Source organism: Lactuca serriola, chromosome 3 (assembly GCF_051521515.1).
Source record: "Lactuca serriola cultivar US96UC23 chromosome 3, Lser_US96UC23_V15, whole genome shotgun sequence".
Taxonomy (NCBI): domain Eukaryota; kingdom Viridiplantae; phylum Streptophyta; class Magnoliopsida; order Asterales; family Asteraceae; genus Lactuca; species Lactuca serriola.
The window spans coordinates 20,209,338-20,233,760 of record NC_136410.1 but is presented as its reverse complement, the minus strand read 5'-3'; the positions used below and the strand labels follow the sequence as shown (position 1 = coordinate 20,233,760).

Genomic DNA, 24,423 nt, shown 5'->3' with positions numbered 1-24,423 from the left:
TTAAATATATGGGTATATTTCGCTCTTATCTCATTCTTATTTTCCCAAGTATAATTTGGGCCTCGATGGTGTTTCCACTTGACAAGAACCAACTCCACTTCTTTATTAAGCAATTCAGTCGTTCTTTCGTTCACGATCTCTTCAGGCTCTTCTACATATCTTAAATTATTATCCAATTTCACTTCGGATAACAGGACCGTTTCATCATATATGCTTAAACATTTGCACAGATAACTCACATGAAACACATCATGAATACTTGCCAAATCTTTCGGTAATTCCAAGCGGTATGCTTGATTACCAGTTCTTTAGATGATTTTGAAAGGACCAACAAATCTAGGACTTAGTTTTCCTTTCTTTCTAAATCGCATAATACCTTTCCATGGGGATACCTTTAGTATTACAAAATCATCCACCTGGAATTCTATGGGTCATCTCCTCTTTTCTGCATAGGACTTCTGTCGATCCTGGGCCGCTTTCATTCTTTCTCGTACAATTTGAATCTTATCAGTGGTATTTTGAATCATTTCAGGACCTACAAGGATTTTCTGTCCTACATCACGCTAACATAATGGCGTACGACATTTACGACCATATAATGCTTCATATGGTGGCATTTTAATTGAAGTGTGGTAACTGTTATTATACGAAAATTTGATAAGAGGTAAAATATTTATCCCAATTACCACCAAACTCCAAGACACATGCACGAAGCATATCTTCTACTGTTTGGATTGTTCTCTCCATCTGCCCATCTGTATGGGGATGATAAGTTGTATTGAGAGCAACTCAAGATCCCAATTCACATTGCATACTCGCCCAAAACTGAGAAGTGAAGTGAGTATCCTGATCGGAAATAATCTTTAGTGGCACACCATGTCTCGCAACAATTTCATCCAAGTATAGTTGTGCGTATTTCTCCATTGGAGTCGTTTCACGCAAGGCGAGAAAACAGGCGCTTTTAGTTAGGCGGTTGACAATTACCCAAATGCTATCATGCAGTCTAGCAGTCTTTGGCAATTTGGTAATAAAATCCATAGACAGCTCTTCCTATTTCCACAGAGGAACACTAAGACTTTCTGAAGTTCCGTAAGGATTTTGGTGCTCTGTTTTGACTTGTAAGCATACTAAGCATTCCTAAACATATCTTCCAATGTCTCTCTTTTATCCAGACCACCAATAATCAGCTCTTACATCATAGTATATTTTAGTTGTACCAGGATGTATTGACAGTCTAGACTTATGAGCTTCATCTAAAATCTTCTGTCTTAATCCACCAATCTTTGGAATCTATAGCCGATTCATAAATACCTTTAATCCTCGTGGATCATCATGTAAAACATCAGCATAATGTACCATCCCTTCCTTTTTCACATTTTCTGGCTTTAAGGCCTCTACTTGCCATTTCTCTAGTTCATTAAGAATAGTGAACCTTACTGTAGTATGAGTAATAGTATAACACATACTATTATGATAAACCTTTCTGCTGAGTGCATCTGCAACTATATTGGCCTTTCCAGGATGGTACAGGATTTCACAGTCATAGTCTTTGATCAGCTCCATAGCTCGCTGTTGTCTCATATTCAAAGTTTGCTGACTGAATATATACTTAAGACTTTTGTGGTCGGTAAACAATTAGCATTTTGTACCAAAAAGATAATGCCTCCATAGTTTTAGGGCGAATACTACTACAACGATGTCCAGATCAAGGGTGGGATAATTCTTTTCATACTCTTTCAGTTGTCTTGAGGCATAGACTATTACTCTACCACGCTACATCAATACGCAACCTAGTCCCAATCCTGAAGCGTCGCTATACACGGAAAAATCATTATCACCTTCTGGGAGTGATAAGATCGGAGCATGAGTTAAAAGATCTTTTAGAGTTGAGAAAACTTTTTCTTGGGCTTCACCCCATTCGAACTTTACTTCTTTTCGTGTAAGGCTCGTGAGAGGTACAACTATACGCAAAAAATCTTTAATGAATCTCCGGTAATATCCCACGAGACCCAATAAACTGCGAATTTCGAAAGCATTACGGGGCACTTCCCAATTCTGAATAACTTCAATTTTGTTAGGATCTACAGATATACCATCGCCAGAAATCACATGGCCGAGAAATTGAATTTGGCGAAGACAAAATTCACATTTCGAGAATTTAGCATATAATTTCTCCTTCCGAAGAAGTTCTAATATTTCACGAATATGAATAGCATGATCAGCCTCAGACTTGAAATAGATTAAAATATCATCAATGAATATGATGACAGATTTATCAAGCATTGGACGACACACCTGATTCATCATATCCATGAATACAACATGGGCATTTGTTAAACCGAATGGCATGAAAAGGAATTCATAATGCCCATAATGAGTACGGAAAGCAGTCTTTAGTACATCTTGCTCGTGTAGTGACTAGTGACTAGAAGGAATTCTAAAACACCTTATTTTTAAAAAAATTATTTTTATAAAGTCACTAGTATAATGACTAGAAGTATTGCTTAAATTTTTATAATTTTTGAAGAAATTTTTTTTTGGGTTTTTTTATAAATATTAAGAATTAAAAAAAACAAATTTTCATTATTGTGCTCATTTTGTAAAGAAATAAAATTTAAGAACTTCGGTTTTTTCAGAATTAAAAAAAAAATATAGTTATGGCCAAAAAACGAAACATATAAAAAAAATAAATACATCCAACTAATTGTAAGGCGACATGTGTCGCTTGGGGGGAGGGGGTAGCTACGTCTGGCGAGTATCATTGAGTTTGGGGTCGTTTGATAGTTGCTGACTGAGAAAGTGCTGATTGAGAAAAGGTCTGTCTGAGTAATAAGTTCTGACTGAGTAAGAAACCATGTTGTTTGATTATACATCTGAGTGAATGTGCTGACTAATGCAAAATGACCATTTTACCCTGATGCTCTTAATAATAATAATAATAATAATAATAATAATAATAATAAAAGTAATAATAATAATAATAATAATAATAATAATAATAATAATAGCAAAAGTAATAATAATAATAATAATAATAATAATAATAAAAGTAATAATAATAATAATAATAATAATAATAATAATAATAATAATAATAATAATGTATACAAAAATTTCCAGCATAATAGACATTAAATATACTATTTTAGAGATTAAAACACAAAAAACCCTTTAGCTTGCTGGTAAACGTTATTTTATGTATAGAGGAGACTCGAGTTCAATTCTTGTAACCTCCAATTTCCTTTGTTTTTATCCAAGGCCAAGGGTATTATTGTAAAGTCTTGCTTTCTTTCTCAGTCAGCCTCCTGCCAACTCCTTTCTCACTCAGACATTTCTTACCGAATCAGATGGCCAAAGTTGGATTATCAAACAACATTTTGCTGACCGAGTCAGCCAAAAACGTCTGACTTGACTCGGTCAGACGAATATCAAACGGGCCCTTATTTTCCATTTTTCTTCCTTTGACAATTTTAACCCCCAACATTTAATCCTTTGATAGAAATTTGTAAATATTTAAGAGTATTTACGAAATGTGTCATTTCGAATTTAAAAGAAAAAGCAAAATAAAAAATTAATATTGAAGATTAAAAGACGAGATTGGTTATTGCGGTTCATATCAATTTTATATTCTTACACAATACTACTTATATATATATATATATATATATATATATATATATATATATATATATATATATATAGAGAGAGAGAGAGAGAGAGAGAGCGAGCGAGAGAGAGTAATTACACGAATCGTCCATAGTACATGTGACAAAATGAACATAATAGTCCATTTCCAAAAATTAACTCGGATCGTCCATGATATGTTTAAAAGTTACGCGTTTCGTGCCTTTCGTCGTTAGCCGTTTGCTTTTCCATTAACTTACCCACGTGTCAGGCGTATTTAAGTCTTTTACCTAAAAAGGACAATAAATAAATGAAAAATTAAACCCTGAATCTATTTACTATCATCTCCCATGTTCTCTCCTTGAAATTCCGTTAAACGCGATCCCTCGTTCTCCTCCCCTTCTTCTCACGTCGGCAATCCTCCAACAGCCCTCTGATAACCCTCCATCGAACCACATCATCATCAAAGAAGAGAAGCAAGAAGACGTGTGCAGTTTTGTGTTCCTTGATTTTTTTTGTTTCATCGTTTGAGGTACACTAAACTGAAGATGAATCCAGGTTTTAGGGAGGATGATGTTTGAGTTTTTTATGACAAAGACAACACGATTTCTAGGTTTTATGAAGACAAAATTTGGGTGGAAGATGATTTCTAGGTATTTTGAAAAGTCTTCTAAGTTTTTTTTGGTCATCAAATTTACCATGAACTCCAATTTTATGGGTCTAAGCTCCGATTTCATTTATGGGGATTTTTAAGACTGAATATGGGTCTTTTATAGACGGTTTCTAGGTTTTCGATGATAATTTCTAGTGTTTTTCAAGTCATCGAGTTTATTTCAGCTCCAATTTCATGGGTTTAAGCTTCGATTTAATCAATGTTTTCTTCTATCTGACCTGCAAGAAGTTTGAAGTATTTCCTTTTGTTTAGTATGTAATCAATTTTTCTGAGTTTAATTTGATTTACGATTATGTTTGATTTTCTCGGTTGTGGGTTGTGTTAGTCGTGAATCTAATTTGTATTTGGTTTCAGTCTTGGAGAAGCTGGAAGATGGGTGGTTGTTGGTGGTAGAGGGACGGTGGAATGGATGATTCTTCAAAAACAAGAACATAACATCCGACTTTCTTCGAGAACAAGAACTTGAAGAAATGGAAATTGAAATAATTGGTATTTCACCTTTGGCTAAAATTTTGATTTGGACAATTTTATGTTTGTTTTCATTGGTGTTTTCGCATCTACTCTTGGATTTTTTTTTTCTTTTGTGTTTTCTTTTTGAATCCATGAACTTCATATTTGTAATTAAATCCTTTAATGGTTATATAATTACCGAATTTGGTTTTATGGGTTTGAATATGTTCTTTTCCTAAGTTTTGGATTTGATTATGTGATTTCTAGGTTTGATTTCAATTACCAGTCAATAGGGTGTTTTACATTTGGATTTGATTACGTGAATTCTGAGATATAGGGTATGTTGTCTAAGAGGAGCAAGATTTGTTGCCTTGTTTGTAGGGATGGGGTGTTGAGGATTAAATTAGTTTTATTTTTTAAATAATTAAAATTGTAAAAATAAGGGTAAATATGTCATTTTACCATGGTTTAACAGCATAATCATAACACCATTAACGGCATGCTCCAAACATGCAACTTTTAAACATATTATGGATGGTCCGAGTTAATTTTCAAAACATGGATTGAACGTGCATTTTGACACCTGTATGAGAGATGATTCATATAATTTACTCACTCACACACATACACACACACACACACACACATATATATATATATATATATATATAAGAATTTATTTTAAATAAATTGTTTTCTTCGAAATCAAACTTTAAAAGTTTAGGTTTATGAAACTATATTAAAATGTTAACAATTAAAAAATACGGTTACGAGCTAGTAATAATTAGAACTGGTGTTATAACCGTCCCATGTACGGTTTTACCGATGTAAAAACAATAGATTGATTTTAGTTTTTTTATAGCATCTTACTTTTATTTGTTCCTATTATAGCATTTTTATAGAACCGACTAAAATAACACAACAAACTTACAACCAATGAGAACAACCATCGGTATAAACTCTCTTGCTCTTAAGGGAGACTTTCATAAATAAAATAAACTGTTCACATAATCTTTACCCTTCGGCATTTCCAGAGTATCCAAAAACATAAACATTATCTTTTTCATTGTATCCGTAATACATTCTTATCTTGAAGATTTTATACACATGTATTCTTTAAACTTTAGTAAAGCTTTACTACCTCCTCGAACTGATAAATAGATAAACAGAAAGAAAAAACAAGAGAAAATGACTTAGGATGGTAACTACCTCTTATACGTGTTCACATATTGGCAACTTTTTTTTTGTACATAAGAAAGCAACTAACTTGTTTTAACTTTTTAAATTATACCAATATTACCAGCTAACCTCCATCTTAACCGATAACTCAAGTTAACTCATTTAAAAGAAAGGGAAAAGAAATTACATGGCATATGATGTGTCTATTACACCCTTTGTCCGGAGTCGACTTCATTTAATCAGGTGAATCGAACTCATTTAATTAGGGTTCTTAACAAATACTCCCAAATCGTTTCCGGTTACTTAATTTTTCTCAGAATTCACTCGATAGTAGGAACTGAAGTTGGGACTTGAAATCGTCGACTGTATACACTACAATGGAATCACCTAACGGTACATATTTCACTATAGATTTTCACTACAACATCATGTTTGCACCAAAACCGTTAGTGTACTTAGACCCTATGAGAATGTCAGTTCGTGATGTGGATTTTGGTGGCATGGACTATAGAGAATTTGTGTTGTGGGTTTCAAAGCTGACAAGACGAAGCTGTGATAGCTTGTATTATTGTAGTACTCATGAAAGATTGGCAGAGGGTATTAGAAGAATCGGCAATGATGTTGATTATTTTGAGTTTATTGAAGATGGTTACATGGCTAAGAACGAGCTAAGCATGAATGTGTACATTAACCACCAAAACGAACATATTCTTGACTGGGCCGATAAGGAGATGTTAAGAGGTGATGAGGTGTATGAGTTGATAGAAGATGATGATACAAAGTCAAAAATTTCAAATATAATGGAATGTGAGCATGTACCTGATGAAGAGGTGCATACGTTTGACAAAACAGTTGATGAATTTTTGAACAAGTTGTGTGGTAAACCCATTCTTAATAGTAATCAAGAGGAAGTAAATGATGATGATGATGATGATGATGATGATGAAGTAAGTGATGAAGATGATGAGGTTGTGTTCCCTGTCTTTGATGAGAAACAAGAATGGGATAAAATGGTCTTAGTTTTAGGTATGAATTTTTCTAACCCTCTTGAATTGAAGTTATGTCTAACCAACTATGCCGTTAAGAATGGGTATGATTTATGGTTTGAAAAAATAATCATCAAAAGTTGTTCGCAAAATGTTGTAAACATAAGAATAAGAAGAATAAGAGTTGTCACTTTAGGTTGTAGGAAACATGGATGAAAAATGAGAGGTCTTTTCAGATTAAGTCCTTAGTTTATAAGCATAATTGTGAAAGAGTATTCTAATTTGGGTCCATTGTAAGCTACAAATGGATTGGAACTCATTTCATGAATGAGATATTACAGAAACCAAAGATAGGCATTAGGAAATTAAAAGCTAAGGTTAGTAAAAGGTTTAACATGATAGCAAGTGTTGGACAATGCAGAAATGCTAGGAAATATGCATTTCAGCAGATAGAAGGTACTTTAATAGAGCATTATGCCAAAACATGGAGTTATGGAGAAGAGCTAAAAAAGACAAATCCTAGATCAACAGTTAAGATAGAGGTGGATGTGATGCCTGATGGAGAAACACACTTCGGATGACTGACCAGGAACACAACCAACTTTCCAAGCTTATTCTCACTATCAGACCAAAATATATGGCATGATGAATTTATGTCAAAAGAGTAATTCAAACCAAATATCATAAAATTTTTGTCATTGAACATGTTGAAATGAAGTTATTTTATGAATATCTAAAAATTCTAAATTTTCACAATATAATTTCAATAGTTATAACATGAAGGATACTCACGTGTAAACCAGAATAAATACACAACCATAAAAATCCATCTGAACAAATATCAGTTGACGAATTCAAAAAATAATATAAAATAAGATGAAGACAAAACTGCAAAAATGGTCCCTGTGGTATACATTTTTTCTGAGGTTTGGTCCAAACCTCAACTTTTTGGATTGGTCGTCCTTTTGGCCTAGTTTCAATACGTATTTGGTCCATCGATAAACTAAAATGACTGTAATGCCCCTCTTGTATTTATTTTTGATTTTTCTTTCATTTTTTTAGTTTAATATACTTTTACCTATTTTTATAATTAAAAATATAAATGCCCCACCTCTCTCTCTCTCTCTCTCTCTCTCTCTCTCTCTCTCTCCCCCCCCCCCTGTTCTCTTCTTTCCCTTTCCCCCTTCCATCTTGTTTTACATCTGCAGATTTGAGAACTACAGAAGCTAGCATTCCCTCGATTACTCATCCGACCAAAGGCCTATGTGTGTGAGTATGTCGATTTCAACTGTATTTGCAGGTGTGTATGTGTGTGCCGATTTTAACAACCACCTTCGAAAATCAATCAACAACATATCTCTGAAATCAATCTTTTGATCCTCCAATTTTAGATGAACGAAATCCATTTTATTGGTCTCAAGCAATCCGATACATCAAGCAGTGTAAGAAGGTTATTGCAAGGTATTTGATTTGGATGATGAATCAATATCCCAGTTTGCAAATCAACAAATGAACGAAACAAGCGTCTGATCTATTTTACCTTATGGAGACGAAGGGTGTATGTGTCTTGATCGTGTCGTACTCCTTGTTGCTTCCCTCGGGAAATCCTAAACCCACTCAGTTTCTTCATTCGATTATAGATAGAAATCAAAGAACTGGAGTGCTTTTAGTTGTTTGTATTTTTTATTACAGGTGATGGTGTTAACTATTACGATGATGGTGGGTGAAGATGGTGATGTGGGGATCTCGATGGATAGTAGATAAGAAGATGGTATCTATAATGGAGGTGTGGTGTGAACTCGACAATGATGCGAAGAAGATGGAACCCAAACCTTGATCTATAATCGTGGTGCTGGTGGTTGATTTATGGTGGCTAGAAGGAGAAATGATGGTGAGGAGTTGGGTTTTGAAGAAAACAAGGGTGTTGAAGAAGATGATGGTGGATTGTATCTTTGGGTATTGAAACGAGAGAGAGAGAGAGAGAGAGAGAGAGAGAGAGAGAGAGAGAGAGAAAAGGTGGGGTACTTCTTTTTTTTTAATTATTAAAATAAATAAATTAGTATTAGATTTAAAAAGAAATGAAAAATAAATACCCTAAGGGTATTACAGTCATTTCACTATTAGGAGGGACTAAAAATGCAACGAAACTAGCTCAAAAGGACCATGAAGCCAAAAAAAAAAATCGAGGTATAGACTAAACTCAGAAAAAATGCATACTATAGGGACAATTTTTGCAATTTTGTCTAAGATGAAATTACAAATTCAGTCCCTCGACTTTACTCAAACTCACAAGTTTGGTTCAATTTTTTTAAATCTTCTTGAAAGTTATCCTTAAGGTTTACATTTCTTAGCATATTTAGTCCCTCTCAAAACGAAATGCAAGTATAAAGGTTAAAATAAATAACACTTGACCAAACATATGATTTTGAGTAAAGGTTGGGGACCAAATCCTAAACTAAGTGCAAATTTAAGGAAGACTTGGGGAAGATATCAAATAATGAACTAAGTTTACAAATTTTAGTAAAGTATAGGCTGATTTTCTAAACTATCTATAAATAATAAAATGAAGATGCATTGAGAGGGCTTGAGAACAACTGAAGTAGCAGTGTACTTCTCCAAAACTCAGCAACAACATCAACTTTTAGCAGCTTCTAATGGATGAATTAAACTTTATCTTTGACATGTTGCTGAGTTTAGAACATTAGATTGATCTTTCCTTTTGGACTTGGAGTATTCAGATCTAGCCACCAAACTTGTTTTCTTGATTCAAAAAAGTAGCCCACCCACGATAAGCTTTAATAAATATAAACCAGAAAACGAAAAATATTGGAGAGATAACATAAGACAAATCTTCAAAGTAGAACATACAAACATGTCAAACACCATAATCAAAGATGATAGGGGATTGTAGAAACCGAAAAATTCTTGAATTTTATAAGGTTGCAACCATAGCTATATTCCTTCTACATGCAATTTACCGTTGAAAAGAAAATTGAAATCATATGCATTATGCATGGACAGAATGGTCATTTTCACAAAACAGAGGTAATAAGGATTCATTTTTACATCAGTTAACTCGTCTAACGAACGGGTATAATTTTATATTAAAGATATAACTTTAATTTTATAGATTTGTCAACTCAATCAGAACCATTGCATACAAAAAAATATAGAAAAATGTGGTTGTTATGGAAATTGGACTACAAAATATGTGACTATTTGTTGCAATAAGTTTATGATTTCAATTTAACTCATTCCAAAAAAATTTGTATCGCAAATTTGGTCCTTTTTTTGTTTTCCACTGATCTTGGTGCCCGTGTTGTCTAAGTGAACAACCTAGTTGTTAAAATTTTAAAAATGACCATTTTGCCCTTGGAAAGTTGAAAACAAAAAAAAAAGTATACAGAGAAACCAAATTGTTAATTTCTCTTATCCTTTGATATTGACAAAAGGATTGACCATTTTTGTGATATTATAAACTCGCCCATGATATTGCTTACGACACAAAAACTTAACTGCATTTGAATTTTAATTATCATTGTATATTAAGAAAGAAAGAATCACCATGTGATACATGCATCTTCATTTTCTTCATCTCCTTTAACCAATCTTAATGTCAATAACCTAGTCCAACACTTACCTCTCTCAAAATTGTGCATTCTTTTAAACATATCCAAAGTTGAGATTACAAATTTACAGCCTTGATTTCGGAAACAAAGAGTGCTGACAGAACGGAAAATAATAGTCAACCATCAAACTTCGTTTTTAATCACATAATAAGCATTAAAAATTTTAATTACAAGCTTAAATGATAATATATGAAATCTAAATATGATGAAATTGAGGTTAACCTATCCCATGGTCTTTTTTGTCCCATGCATATTTAGTTAATATTTTAAATCAGTTCCTCCAAGCACTTTTTATTCATGTCTACAGTTGAATTACAGAAAATTCTTAAGGATTTTTGTGTGGTATACTTATTTCTGCAAACTTAGGGAGGATAACTCATAGTTACAGAATGAAGGGATCCAACACTTCCTCAGGTAGAGTGTAAGATTTCATTGCCATTATTTTATCATTTATATCCATGCACTTAGTCCCTACCATGGAAGGCTTAAGCCATGTACACAAGATAAACGACCAAAATTACAATAAATAAAACCATTGACAAACTTCATTTGCTCTCACCATATTTTATTAATTAATAAAATATGGATTATATTCCAATTTCCATTATATTCCATTATAAAACGACAAAACACGATTCTAACAATAGAAAGGAAATTAACAAATTAGAACAATCATCGATTAAAAAATAGATAAATTTTTATACTATTGTTTACGATGAATAAAAAAAAGAATATGACTTATTAAGGTAATTAACTTTTTGGTTTGTTTACATCTAGATAACTATTTTTTTATACACATATAGGTAACAAATTTGTTGTAAGTGTTCAAATATGACCATTATGACCTGTTGTAGCAGGTTTCATCCCGCTACAGCAGGTCAAAATGGTCATATGTAAACACTTTCAACAAGTTCGTTACCTAGATGTGTACAAAAAAATAATAATTAGCCAGATATGAACAAAACTAAAAGTAAGAGTAAATTACATGAATGGTCCCTGTAGTTTGGGGAATTTGTGTATTTGGTCCCTAATTTATTTATTTTTAACTCGGATGATCTCTATTGTTTATTTTTGTTGTGCGTTTGGTCCCTATCTTACATAAAAAGACTATTGTGCGCTTATTAATTTATTTTTTAATTAATTTCTTATTTATGTATTTAATTTTTATATATTTAAAAAAAATAATAGACCCTACATAGATGTATCTCCTCACCATCTCATCTCTCATCCTCCTTAACTTCTATTTCTTTTCCATCTTTAGTGACATTGACGTCTTCATCATCATTTTTTTGGTTCGTTGCACACTCCTATGACTTCACTCCACCTGACTTCACTCCACCTTTTTCTCATGGTGATCACCACACATTTATTTCAATCACCTTTTTCATTATAAATTTTCCTATCCCAAACTGTTATGATTTCTTGAACCCTCCATCAAATATATATATATATATAATAAACGAAACATTTTTCCTTTCATCATATTCATTTAAAAATTCCATGCATTTTTTCTTTCACCACATTCATTTGAAACTTCCATGACTTTTCAATTCTTTCTAATAATTATTATAAGTTGATTAATAAGGTAAAATAAATATTAAACCTAAAATGTAATCATATATAAACTAAATTTCAATATTAACAAATATCTTAATTCTACAAATAAAGTTATGTTTTTTAACTTTTAACATATTATACTTAATTTATTAATTTTAATATATTGTTGGATGTAAACCATTATCATTTTCAAGCTATAAATTTTGAACAATTTGTATAAAATACTTAAATTAGTAATTTATATATCATATTACATGGTCAACTTAAATATAAATTTTAGTTTAATTTAAACAACCCAAAAAAATATTTTCTAAATAATTAAAAGTGATAAATTGTAATGTCTTTCTAATAATGATTATAATTTGGTTAATAAAGTTAAATAAATATCAAACCTAAAGTGTAACGATAAATAAACTAAATTTCAATATTAAAATAATATCTTTACTTCTACTTATAATGTTATAACTTTAACTTTTAACATATTATACTTAATTTATTAAATTTATTAAGTTATTGTATGTAAACCATTATCAGTTTAAAACTATAACTTTTGAACGGTTTGGACAAAATACTTAAATTGTTAATTTAAATATAACACTACAGTGTCAACTTAAATATAAATTTCAATTCCATTTAAAAAATCAAATGAATATTTTGTAAATAGTTTAAAGTGATAAATTGTAGTGCTAAATGCAAAAACTAAATTGTAATCTCAATTTAACTAAAATATTTCTTAAAAATATTTTTATAATCGTTAAAAGTTTTCAAATAAATAGCTTAAAATAACTTATAATAACAATAGTTAAACATAACTCTATATAAATGATTATATTGTTACCTTTAAAATCAAAAAACAATGTTTGATGTTTTAAATATTTATAATGATAGAAATTAAAACATAAAACAAATAAATTTTAAAAAATTAATTAACAATAACAAAAACTTTTAATAACATTAAACCATATATTATATTTTATTTTATTCATGAGTAACTCGCATGTAGAAGTCATTCAAACGATTGACATTATGCAGTTATAATAGATGTATATATTATCATATAATTCAAAATACTCAATATATTATATCAATTTAATATACAAATTATTATATAAATTTAACAAGTTATTTTTATATTTAAAAAACATATATTTATAAAGATTTCAATTATATAGGTCTTTCTGCGCAACGTGCGGACATTCACCTAGTGTGCGTGTATGTGTGTGTGTGTGTATATATATATATATATATATATATATATATATATATATATATATATATATGTTGAAAACAATATTCTTTGAATGATACGGATTGACTATAGAACTTTTAAAATGTAGCAGTTTAGGTCTCTTAATTTTACTGTTCTTTGAAAACTTATTTTCCTTTAATTTGTTCCCTGTCTATTCCACGCGAATAAAAAGAAAAAACATCATAAATGGTCCCTATGGTTTCCCCAAATATGAAGTTTAGTCCACGTGGTTTAGAAACGTCATAGTTGTCCCTGTGCTTTGAAAACTTTTGAAGATTGATCATTATTGTTAACTTCGTTATGTTTTATCCGTTAACTAATAGCATTTTCGTCATTTCACTACCACAGGGACCATTTATGATGTTTTCTCTTATTATTTTTTTAAATTAAATATAATTATTTAATTTAATCACTGTTGTAAAAATCCCGACTAGGTACCGATTAATCTCCGATTAATCCCTAGGCGCTACTCGACCGATTAGAGGGCGCCTAGCGATTAATCCCTACATACATAATGAGTGAAACAGTATAAAACGATGAAAATTTAACATTTTGAAGAATTTTTATCTCAATGGAAACTATTTGACGCATGATTAGTATTGTATCAATCATATTAATCTATTTTGTTATGATATTAGTGGTATTTATGAACTTTGATATGATATTAGTCATATTTAATTTTTTAAAATTCAGCAAATGAGCAATTAATGGTCCCCGATTAATCTCCGTCTAGCTGATTAATCGCTTAACCCCAGTCCACCGACTAGCTAACGTCGAGCGTTTTTTACAACCTTGAATTTAATATATAAAAGGTCTCTCTCTCTCTCTCTCTCTCTTTCTCGTAAACAGTAAAGACACACCTTTGTCTTCCTCCCTCACCTCCAAAAACTTTGAACCCCATCTCTATTACAACCAGAAGCCGCCATCACCACCTTTCGCCATCACCACCTTTCGCCACCACCACCTTCGGATGCCATCGACCAAGGTAAGTGATTTCATGCCCTTACCCTGATCAAAACTCACAGATCCACCGACATCCCTTCCTATCAGCAAGCCTAAATCAGATTTGTGGAAATGAACCCCTACACCTCCATTTTTTTTCCGACAACACCATAACCACCACCGATTATCACCTCTCGTCTATTTCCTCCCTATTTAGCCTCTCCCGTATTCTCCATCTCATCCCCAACCGCATTTATTTTTTCCAATGGTTGTTTCTTTCCCACGACCGATGGTTGTTAAACCTCCGCGAGGATCATCATCATCAGACCTTGAAATCCATCACTTCTCACTGAATATGAAATCCATCCTCACCACCCACCTACCCCTCTCTCTCTCATCCCATACGAACATACGAACATACCCATCTTCTTCCTTCTTCCTGTAGAAAATCAAACATATGAACATACTCACTCTCTCAAAATTAAACCCTCTGCAAATCTATGATCTTTGATATAACATATAGAGGAAGAAGAAGAAATAGGGTTCTTGAACCCATTGAAAATCCCCATAAAAACGACTACGATACCCAATTACAGTAAAATTGTTACTCACTCGATCAATAATCCAGGTGGGCGTGAAGATCTTTATGCTAAAGGATTTGGGCAAATTTCTCATTTTTTTCACTCTGAATCGACCACGAGTGTTGATTTGTGTAAAAAAGTTGTGAACAACAATGGATTTTGGGTGTAAGCCATTGAACTGATATTATGATGTAAGCTTCAATTTTGAATGTAAGCTTCAAAATCGTCATCAGCTCTAGCAGAAACAAGACGAGATGGAATGCAAGCTTTAAATTCTGCTCGAGTTCTGATTTATATGGTGTTTATATGTGTTAGATTAGCATAAAGATGGTTCTAGTTTACAGTGGTTCATTCAAAATGAGTATGAGAGAGAGACCTTTTATATATTAAATTAAATAATTATATTTAATTTTTTATAAAAAAAAATAAGAGAAAACATCAGAAATAGTCCCCGTGGTAGTGAAATGACGGGAATGTCATTCAGTTAACAGACAAAACTTAACGGAGTTAGCAATAAGGACCAATCTTCAAAAGTTTTGAAAGCATATGGACTAGCTATGACGTTTCTAAACCACGGGGACTAAACTTTTGATTTAGGGAAACCACAGGGACCATTTATGATGTTTTTTCGAATAAAAATGACATTGTTGTCCCTGATTAAGCCCTTAGCCCATTTATTTCACGCTGAGTCACCTCTTCCGATCATGTTTTTACGTCGGGTTTCCACCGTCTCATCTCTCGATTCTTCTGATTCTACCTTACCCTCTCAGATGCTACTTCTCGAACCTTTCTTTTCCACCGCTTCCTCTTATAGCTCCTCCTAAATCGATTCAAAACTAGCACTCACATTCTCCTCCCCCTTTATCCACCCACATACGCCACTGTTTCACCTTCATCACAATCGTCATCACCGACCACTACCACGATCATCGCCACCATCAGTCCCTTCACCACTTCTCATGGTACCCGTTCTCGCCTCTAATTTCCCTTCGCCGAGTGTATTCTTCAGGTAGCTTCTTCTGTATCTTTCTTCTTTGTTTTGTGTTTTGTAATTTTATGTTACTTACGTTTTTATTCAAAGGGTGTTTGGTAAAGCTTATTATTGGCTTATTTTTCGAGCTTATTTTTATAAGCTTATTTTTTTCTGACTTATTTTCCAACTCAAGAGACTTGAAAAATAAGTTAGAAAAAATTAACTTATTCACCTTCATCAATTTCATCTTCGCTGCCATCACCTTCGTTTTTTTCCACCAAAACTTGAGGATTATCCAACACGACTGGATTCATTTCCTTTAGGTTTGCAGCTTTGTACTCTTTCATTCTCTCACGCCCCATTGGTATACATTTTAACCCGTCTTTCCTCTTCAGTAATCTACTCCCGGATTCCCTTTCCTGGGCCATCCTTTTCCTCTCTTTCTTCGTGATATTAATCTTTGTCTGAACGGCTTTCCAGTTCGCTGGAACAAAATCCTTTTGGGGGGTTTGGGCGATTTCATGTTTTTCTTTTCAGGTATCATCAACACTGCACATCAGGTGACGATTTCAATGTTTTCTCATGTTTCTTAATTCGTTTTTTTAGAGTTCTAATTGATTTGTAATTATTGATTCTAACGTTATGTTGGTTTTTGGGTACGTTATGGAAGATGGGTATGAGTTTTTGCAGATAGGGAGCTTGTGACTATTTTTTCTGCCGCAAATTATTGTGGTGAATTTGATAATGTGGGTCTGATGATGAGTATTGATGAAAGTTTGATGGGTCCTTTTTTTTAACCGGCAAATAGATAGAGGGTAACCCGATCCGATGGATCAGAAATGCCTGGCGGGCCAAGAGGGGCACCACTCACCACCAAAGGGAACGAAGAATCGAACCCACGCCAATCCAGAGAAATTCCCCCAAATGTGTTCAGCCAAGAATCGAACTCTTGACCTCACCCACTGAGGCCTATAACCCAAGATGCATCACAACCAGCTAGGCTGGTGATCACTTGCGATGTATCCTTTTCAAATGTTGAAGCCGGCTGATAGGAAACCAAGATTCTTATGTCATAATGGTGTCCTAAAAGCTTTTAAGGTTAGTATCAACAATTCAAGATTTGTTTTTTTTAATGCCATTTAGTATATACATAAAGTGTGATAATGACTCTCATGATTTAAAAGGTAGGTGACAAATCTTGTAGGAAACAGTGGGAACTTTAAGATTTGAAAAGGTAAACTTGATTGAGTAGACTTGGAATTAGGAACCCTAGCATACTCATGCGCTTTCATTGTTGTCCCTCTAAAAAGTGAGTAGAATTTGAACATGTTAAGACATTAGGCTCTGTGATTGAGGAATAAATGGATCCAATAAAAGGTATTTCTTTCCGACTTAATGAACTTAATGGAGAAAAGAGTTTATTTATTTATTTATTTATTTTTGGAACCGACAAATAAATATTTGAGTTGATTTGGTAAATTATATATGTGTTTATTATTTGGACTTAATGCAGAATTTGCTAAATTGTTTTAAGTGTCTTATAATACTCAAATATCCCTATTAATAACTTGCCTTGCCTGCGTATTACTATATCATTGTATTTTCTAAAACTTAGAGTTTGCCAAGTCACATTTATTATTTTTACCAAATCTTAATGAATCTCTCATCATTTTCTGTATCAGATATTTTTTTATTAAAGTATTTCATATTTTTATAATTTCTTATATTATCATTATATCTTTATTAACTATTTTTTTTAAGTATTTTGATATATTTATATATGTTCTGTCAAGTTTATTTTATCATTGCATTCTTTTACAATATCTGATTATAAGGTATCCCAGCAACAAATTAAATTGGAATCAATTCTATCTGTGGCTCGAATGCTATTGATAACATGTTAAACACAAAAGAGGTTCTTCATAGAGAGGAGCTTAATTCGTGTCTTAGAGGTATGCAAATGAACCTCTTTGCTTACAAATTTCCCATTACAACATTCTTGAGTAACTTATTTTTGATTGACATGCTTTTAGGTGGGTGTTGAAGGCAAAACACAGGTGGACAAAGTAATTGACATGCTTTTTCGTGGGTGTTTCATCTTATTTTATTGGATATTATCATGAAGGTTGTTAAATATTTTTATGTTTTAAAGTGAAGAAATAAAGAAAATGGATTAATCTCTCATTTTTGGTTATCATATACATATGAAGTTCTTGATCACATTATTCCTTTTAAAGAATCCGGACAAAAAGAAGCATTCACCTCACAAAGCTTGGCAACATCCCCAAAATATATTCCAAGACAACAAATACTCACTGGTCGTTTACCTTAAAAACCAATTTGCAAACATCCACCTTAAAATATTTCCTCCTGTTGTCAAAAGTTGAAAATGAAAATTTGGGTAAAAAAATATAACCCCGCTACACCACACCAAACCATAGTCACATTCAAACATTAAGTACACAAAAACATATTTTCAAGAAATTCTTCACATCAAACTGCAGCATGTGGGATGGTTGCCAATGCGACCAGACGCAGGCTTTTGGAATTGAGTTTTAGAAGAAGAAGATGATGATTTATTGGGAGTGTTTGGGTTTCGCATATGATGTCCAGAACAATCAGAAGCATTCCCTGAACATTCTAGATGGTTGAAGACATAGTTGCTCCTCCTGTAATTGGGTGGATAACCATACCCATACCCATACCCGTTATTATAATTATAACCATAATACCCATTGTTATTATAGCCTTCGTAACCTGGTAGATATACGTTGTTGTTATTAACCGAGGGCAAAGGCAATTTTGGCTTCTCAAACAGGTTCCTTGAACATTCTCCATATTGCCAATGTACTATCTCTGCTGTTTTTCCTGCTTTCTCCAGACATTTCAGAAGTAAGATTGGATCGATGTATCCTGAAATGTTAACGTTCCCGTTGTTCTCCATTCTGAAATTAGTTACACCTTAATTTCACCACCAACAACAACAAACTATCAATCGACGATCTTTAAGGAGAAAAACATGATTAATTAATTAATAACTAATTGTGTTCTAGAATGAATGAGTAGAAAAGGGAAAATGACTTGAAAACCCAACGAAGTTTCCAAACCGTTCAAAAAACCTCAATCATGTTTTGTCTGTTCAAAAAAACCCAACAAACTTAACATTTTGTCTAAAAAGCCCAACTAAGTTACACTTTCCTGAAAGTCAAATAAGAGAAACAAATGACGTGGCTTATTACTGTATCGATAAAATGACTTGTTAGACCAACAAAGTTTCCAAAACGTTTAAAAAAACTCCAATCATGTTTTGACTATTCAAAAAAAACCCAACGAACTTAAACAAAACAAAATTGGAATTTTCTGAACGGTTTGGAACTTTGTTGGACTTTTTAGACAAAAGATTAAGTTCGTTGGGTTTTTTTGAACAGACAAAACATGATTGGAGTTTTTTGAATGGTTTGGAAACTTTTATATATAATATATGGGTGGCTTTACATCGTACATACCTTGAACACTGTTCAATACCTTTTTGACTGTCTTGGCCCAGGAACCTTCAACGTCCACTTTAATGGTGAAGTTCTGCATATGCAATAATAGGAACAAAACAGATTTCATGATCATATATATAATATATGGGTGGCTTTACACACACAGAGGCACTTTCGATATATATTTTAGAAGGAACCAACCGTAAATGCAGGATATTCTTCACTTTTGGACTTCTTGGATGCCATGGACGATAGGAACACCATACCTTTTAGAACTGTGGAAGCAAAAGATGGGAAAGATGATATGTGTGTATTAATATATTTTGGATGATAACACCCTATCTTTTTTATTTATTTACTAGGTTAGAAATTCATGTATTATACGGGTAGGCAACTTAGCAAATCGAAGTACATTGGTGAAATATGAAGATTATCAAAGTATAAAGCTAAAATAAGACCAAAAATACAAAACATTACATGCATATATTACACGCACAACACATGTACATCAGCAACCTAAGAGATCAAATTAAAAATTTTAAAAAAAAAAAAACTTTTCGAAAAAAGAAATCGGTACTGTTACTCTTTTAATGAAAAAAAAAGTTTTAAAAAGTAACGTTAGGAAAAAAAAATAAAAGGAATCATCTTTGTTACACTCTTTTATTTAAAAAAAAAATTCAAAAAACTATCAAATTTTTATAAAGGACCAAACATACATGAACACAACATGCACACCAGCAATGTAAGAGTTCAAATTTCAAAAAAAAAAAAAAAAAAAAAATCTTCCATGATACTCATTTATTGAAATAAAAAGATTTCTCAAAAATACTTTCCTTTTTATTTTGGACCAAAATACCCTAATGCTCCAAAACCTCCTAAAATCACTTCAACCATATTCGAATTTTAAAAAAAAAAAAAAAAATTTAAAAATCTCAAAGCATTAAATTGTAATACAAACCTACTTTTAAAAAAATAAGTTTCACAAAACATTCCAATGTTATATTAGATTTATGAGTTGGAATAAGCTAGATATATTTTCTCACGAAGTTGATACTTTTATATAAGCATATTCCAATATTATATATATTTATCAGTAAGAAAGTTTCCCAAAGCATATTCCAAAATACCCTTATGCTCCAAAAAATTCCAGAACCAAAGAAGTGTTTGATACACATTAGTAGTTATTGTTTGAGTTCATTCACCGAACGTTTCATGTTGCATAATAATCATTGTAGCCTTTTCTCCTAAGTGGGTACTTTTATAGCCTAACCAGAGTAGCTTAATGGATTAAGAGCTTGGCTAAATGAGGGCTTAAAATTAAGGACTTTTCTTACATAAAATCATAACTATCACGTAGGGTTAAGTGTGCAACTTAACCCGTTAATCCCTAAATCTAATCATTAAGGCTGGAATAAGGAATAATCAGAACCATCCACCTCATGGTGGTTCGGTGGTGATGTTTTGGTGGTCCACGGTGGTGACATGGTGGTTAAACCACCAAGAAAAGTTTAATGCTATAAAAAGGCTTTTAAAAAGAAATATCTCTTGACAACCTTAACCCTTACTCTTAACAGGTTGCAACAACACACCCTACAGCCACCCTTGCACGGTGGCCTGTGGTAAGCCTGGGAGGAACACCGGCGGGGATGAGGTGGTGATCATTTTTAATACAACACATACGCACAATACAACAACATCGATGATCAAAGGGGCTGAATAAATCACAACACACATCCATCCTTGCACGGTGGTCTGTGGTGGTAGGAGTGGCACACACCGGTGGTAATGGTGCAAGATGGTGTTCTGTGGTAGAAAGAGAAGGAAAAGAAGATGAAGAGGGAGATGAATACTTACAACAGAAGAATCGTATAAAATAGTCTCCACCGTCTTCCTCCTCTTCTTATAACTCCGGCAGTAAAATTCGGCAATCGTTCTCCTCGTCTCCCCTTTCTTCCCGTCGCTCTCTTTCTATCTCTCTCGAACGGTGGTTCAATTACTTCGCAAGTATCACAATAGGGGAGGATTAGGGTTAAATAAAGGCTTATATAGGTATTAATTAGGACGAGTAGGCAGCAAGAAAAAAACCCCATTACATGCTCCCGACAATGAATATGGGTTGTTTTCCGATTTTACAGTTTAGCTCATATAGTTTTCCATAACGGCCGTTTTGGTCCCAGAAATAAAACTCTTTGCATCCCAAGTTTTACACTACTCCTTTTAGCTCCTTACTAGGCGAACTTACACGAGTTGCGTATATATAATGTTTTTATTGTTATTAACTATAATAATTTTTATATTATGTTGACATAAAGTACAGAAATTAACTTGTTACGTTAATTAACTTATTGGAAATGTTTACATTTGGATATCTTCTTTTTTTATACACATACAGCGGCGAAGCTATGAAAGGGCCAGGGGGCCCATGGCCCCCCACCCCCCTATTTTTTGCATTCTAATACCTATATTACATATATAATAATACATTTATTTGTGTAGTGAACTTCTTGGCCCCTACATTTTGTTATACTAATATATATATATATATATATATATATATATATATATATATATATATATATATATATATATATATTATTTTAAAAAACAATTAACTTTGCATAATCAAGAAATCAGTTATGATGCATGTAAAACACTTCTAACAGAACCCAAATTTTGCTAGAAAAAAAAAAACAATAATAATTCTAATAAAAAAAACCAATAACAATTCTAATAAAATTAAGATACTGATCTTAGGAAACTAAGAACTCTATAAAAGTAAAACCAAAAAACAAATTTTACATCCAAGTTATTATCTGAATCAAGATCAATCTTTGAGAAACACAAAAACTAGATAAGAAATCATCAATTTGCTTCTGCCGGAAATCATACCCACCGTCGGAGTGCTCATCTTTGTCGGAGTTCGTCCTAATAACCAACCGCCTAAGTGCTCATCTTTGCCAGAGTTCACACCGGAAAAAAAAACCCACCGACTTTTGAGTCTCTGATCGACAACCGCCCTTGCTGATTTTGTTACTCCGACCAACACTACTTTGCTATCTTCTGTGTTTCCAACCACAAATCACTGCAATAGCAGTAGCCGCTGCTGTCGGAAAGCTTACCACTCTATATATTTGTCTGCCCTTTCCGACTTATGTCTCCGGTCATCGAGACATATCGATCTCCGACCAACAGCGAACATGAGCGCCTCTCCAATTTCTTCTATCAGTCAGTCCAGATATGTAAGCTCCTTGGTTCTCAACTTCTCTCTCCTTCTTTGTGTTTCTCTCTCTATAATATATGATAATGTTTAAAGTTACAACAAATAGTTATAGGAATTAGAATATTTATTGTTTTAAAGTTAATAAGAGAGATATAATGAGTTGTCAAAGACTTAATAAGATACAATTTTTTTTTGAACCACAGAAATATATTAACTAAAAACTGGCAAGAAGTTAGAAACACGAGTCTATAAACATTACAAGAAAGCACAAAAACATTACAAGAAGGCACAAACAAGGCTTTTGAGCCACACCGTCCAATCAACATGTAACTTAGACCTATTAGAACACCAAAAATAAGACTGAGAGACAATATCATCAAAAATAAGACTCTTTTTAGGCTCATCTTTACCAAATTAAAATGATCTTATTTGTAAAAGACCAAATATACCACCATGAAAAAAAAAACACCTTCAGGGATATCTTTAGCTTTCTTACACATTCGCACATTAGCGAACCAATCCTCCAAATCTTGAATCGAATAGAAAAGATGATAATCCAAATCCCACCACGCTAGAGTTTTATTAATCACTGCCTGGGCAACCAACGAGAAGAACAAGTGATTAACATCTTCTGTAACAGTATTACAAATAGGGCTCAAGATGGAGGGAATATTCATTCCTTCCTTGGACAAATTAAGTCTTAAAGGTAATCTATCAATGAACATTTTCCAACAAAAAAATATTGACTTTAATAGGTACCACCTTCACCCATCTTGTAACTGAAAGATACAATCCAAGATATAGATGATTAATCCAATAATTGTTTCTCATAAAAGTTTCAAGAATATTTATTAATCAGTTATATAAACGGTTTTAGAAAATTATTGTTATTTGTTAACTATTTATTAATTATACATAATCATATGTTAAGTTGTTAAATGTTATTTTTTATAGTATTAATTTTTTAGTTATTTGTTAACTATTTATTAATTATGTCATGTAGTGTAAACCAAAATGAAAAAACAAGCCACACTTGACAGATTTTTAAAAAATAAAACATGAAAGATCTTCTCAAGTATCGATAGAGCCACCCCCAATTGCTATAGATGCAAATTATCTTAATGATAGTGTTCCTCTGATCGAGAATCCATCCAAAAAACCTTGTATTGAAATGAATGATGTTGATCTTAATACACTAGAACGAGATCCTAGTTTGCATATTCAAATTTACGATTATCGAATCAATCAACGAGACACAACTCGACAAGCTTATATGAATCATGGTCCCTTTCAACCAACACTTTCTGCATATCCAAAATCTGGACCGGAAGATCATAAATGTAGCTTTCAATGTTCTTGGTTCAAGCAATTCACATGGCTTGAATATTCACAGAGTTCAGATGTTGTATTTTGTTTTCCATGTTTCCCTTTTAACAAACCTTTTGGAATGGGATACTATGGCCAACGGACATTTACTATAGGTGGATTTCAAAATTGGAAGAAATAGATGGGAAAATGTGCTTTTTTGCAACATATTGGAACTTAGTATACATCTTTTCACAATGTTGCACAAAAATCATTTGATGATTTATTAAATGAGACTCAAGATATACGAAATACGATTGAGAAATTTACAGATGAAGATCGTAAAAAGAATTGATTGAGATTGAAGACATCAATTTACGTAGTCCGTTGGTGTGCCTTTCAAGCAATAGCATTCAGAGGTTATAATGAAAGACCAGATTCCATTAACAAAGGAAATTTCCTTGAAATGTTGGAGGCAATATGTTCTTTTAACAATGATGTGAAAGAATTGTTTTGCATTGCGCCTAAACATGCATCATACACATCACCAATAATTCAAAAAGAGAT

The 24,423-nt window shown here is 32.6% G+C and overlaps 2 protein-coding genes across 2 annotated transcripts in view; both read right to left on the bottom strand.

The window, feature by feature from the left end:
* The window catches only part of LOC145091632 (metal tolerance protein A1-like), a 130,517-nt gene that overhangs the window by 46,120 nt on the left and 59,974 nt on the right, over positions 1-24,423 (bottom strand). The gene's annotated exons all lie outside the window — the stretch shown is intronic.
* On the bottom strand, positions 18,216-21,323 carry LOC145094294 (uncharacterized). The gene is made up of 4 exons (XM_079032565.1): positions 21,186-21,323; positions 19,533-19,606; positions 19,350-19,422; positions 18,216-18,804 (listed from the first exon to the last, which is right to left on the bottom strand). The coding sequence occupies exons 2-4, from the start codon at positions 19,593-19,595 to the stop codon at positions 18,332-18,334; spliced, it is 609 nt and encodes a 202-aa protein (XP_078888691.1). The 5' UTR covers positions 19,596-19,606; positions 21,186-21,323; the 3' UTR covers positions 18,216-18,331.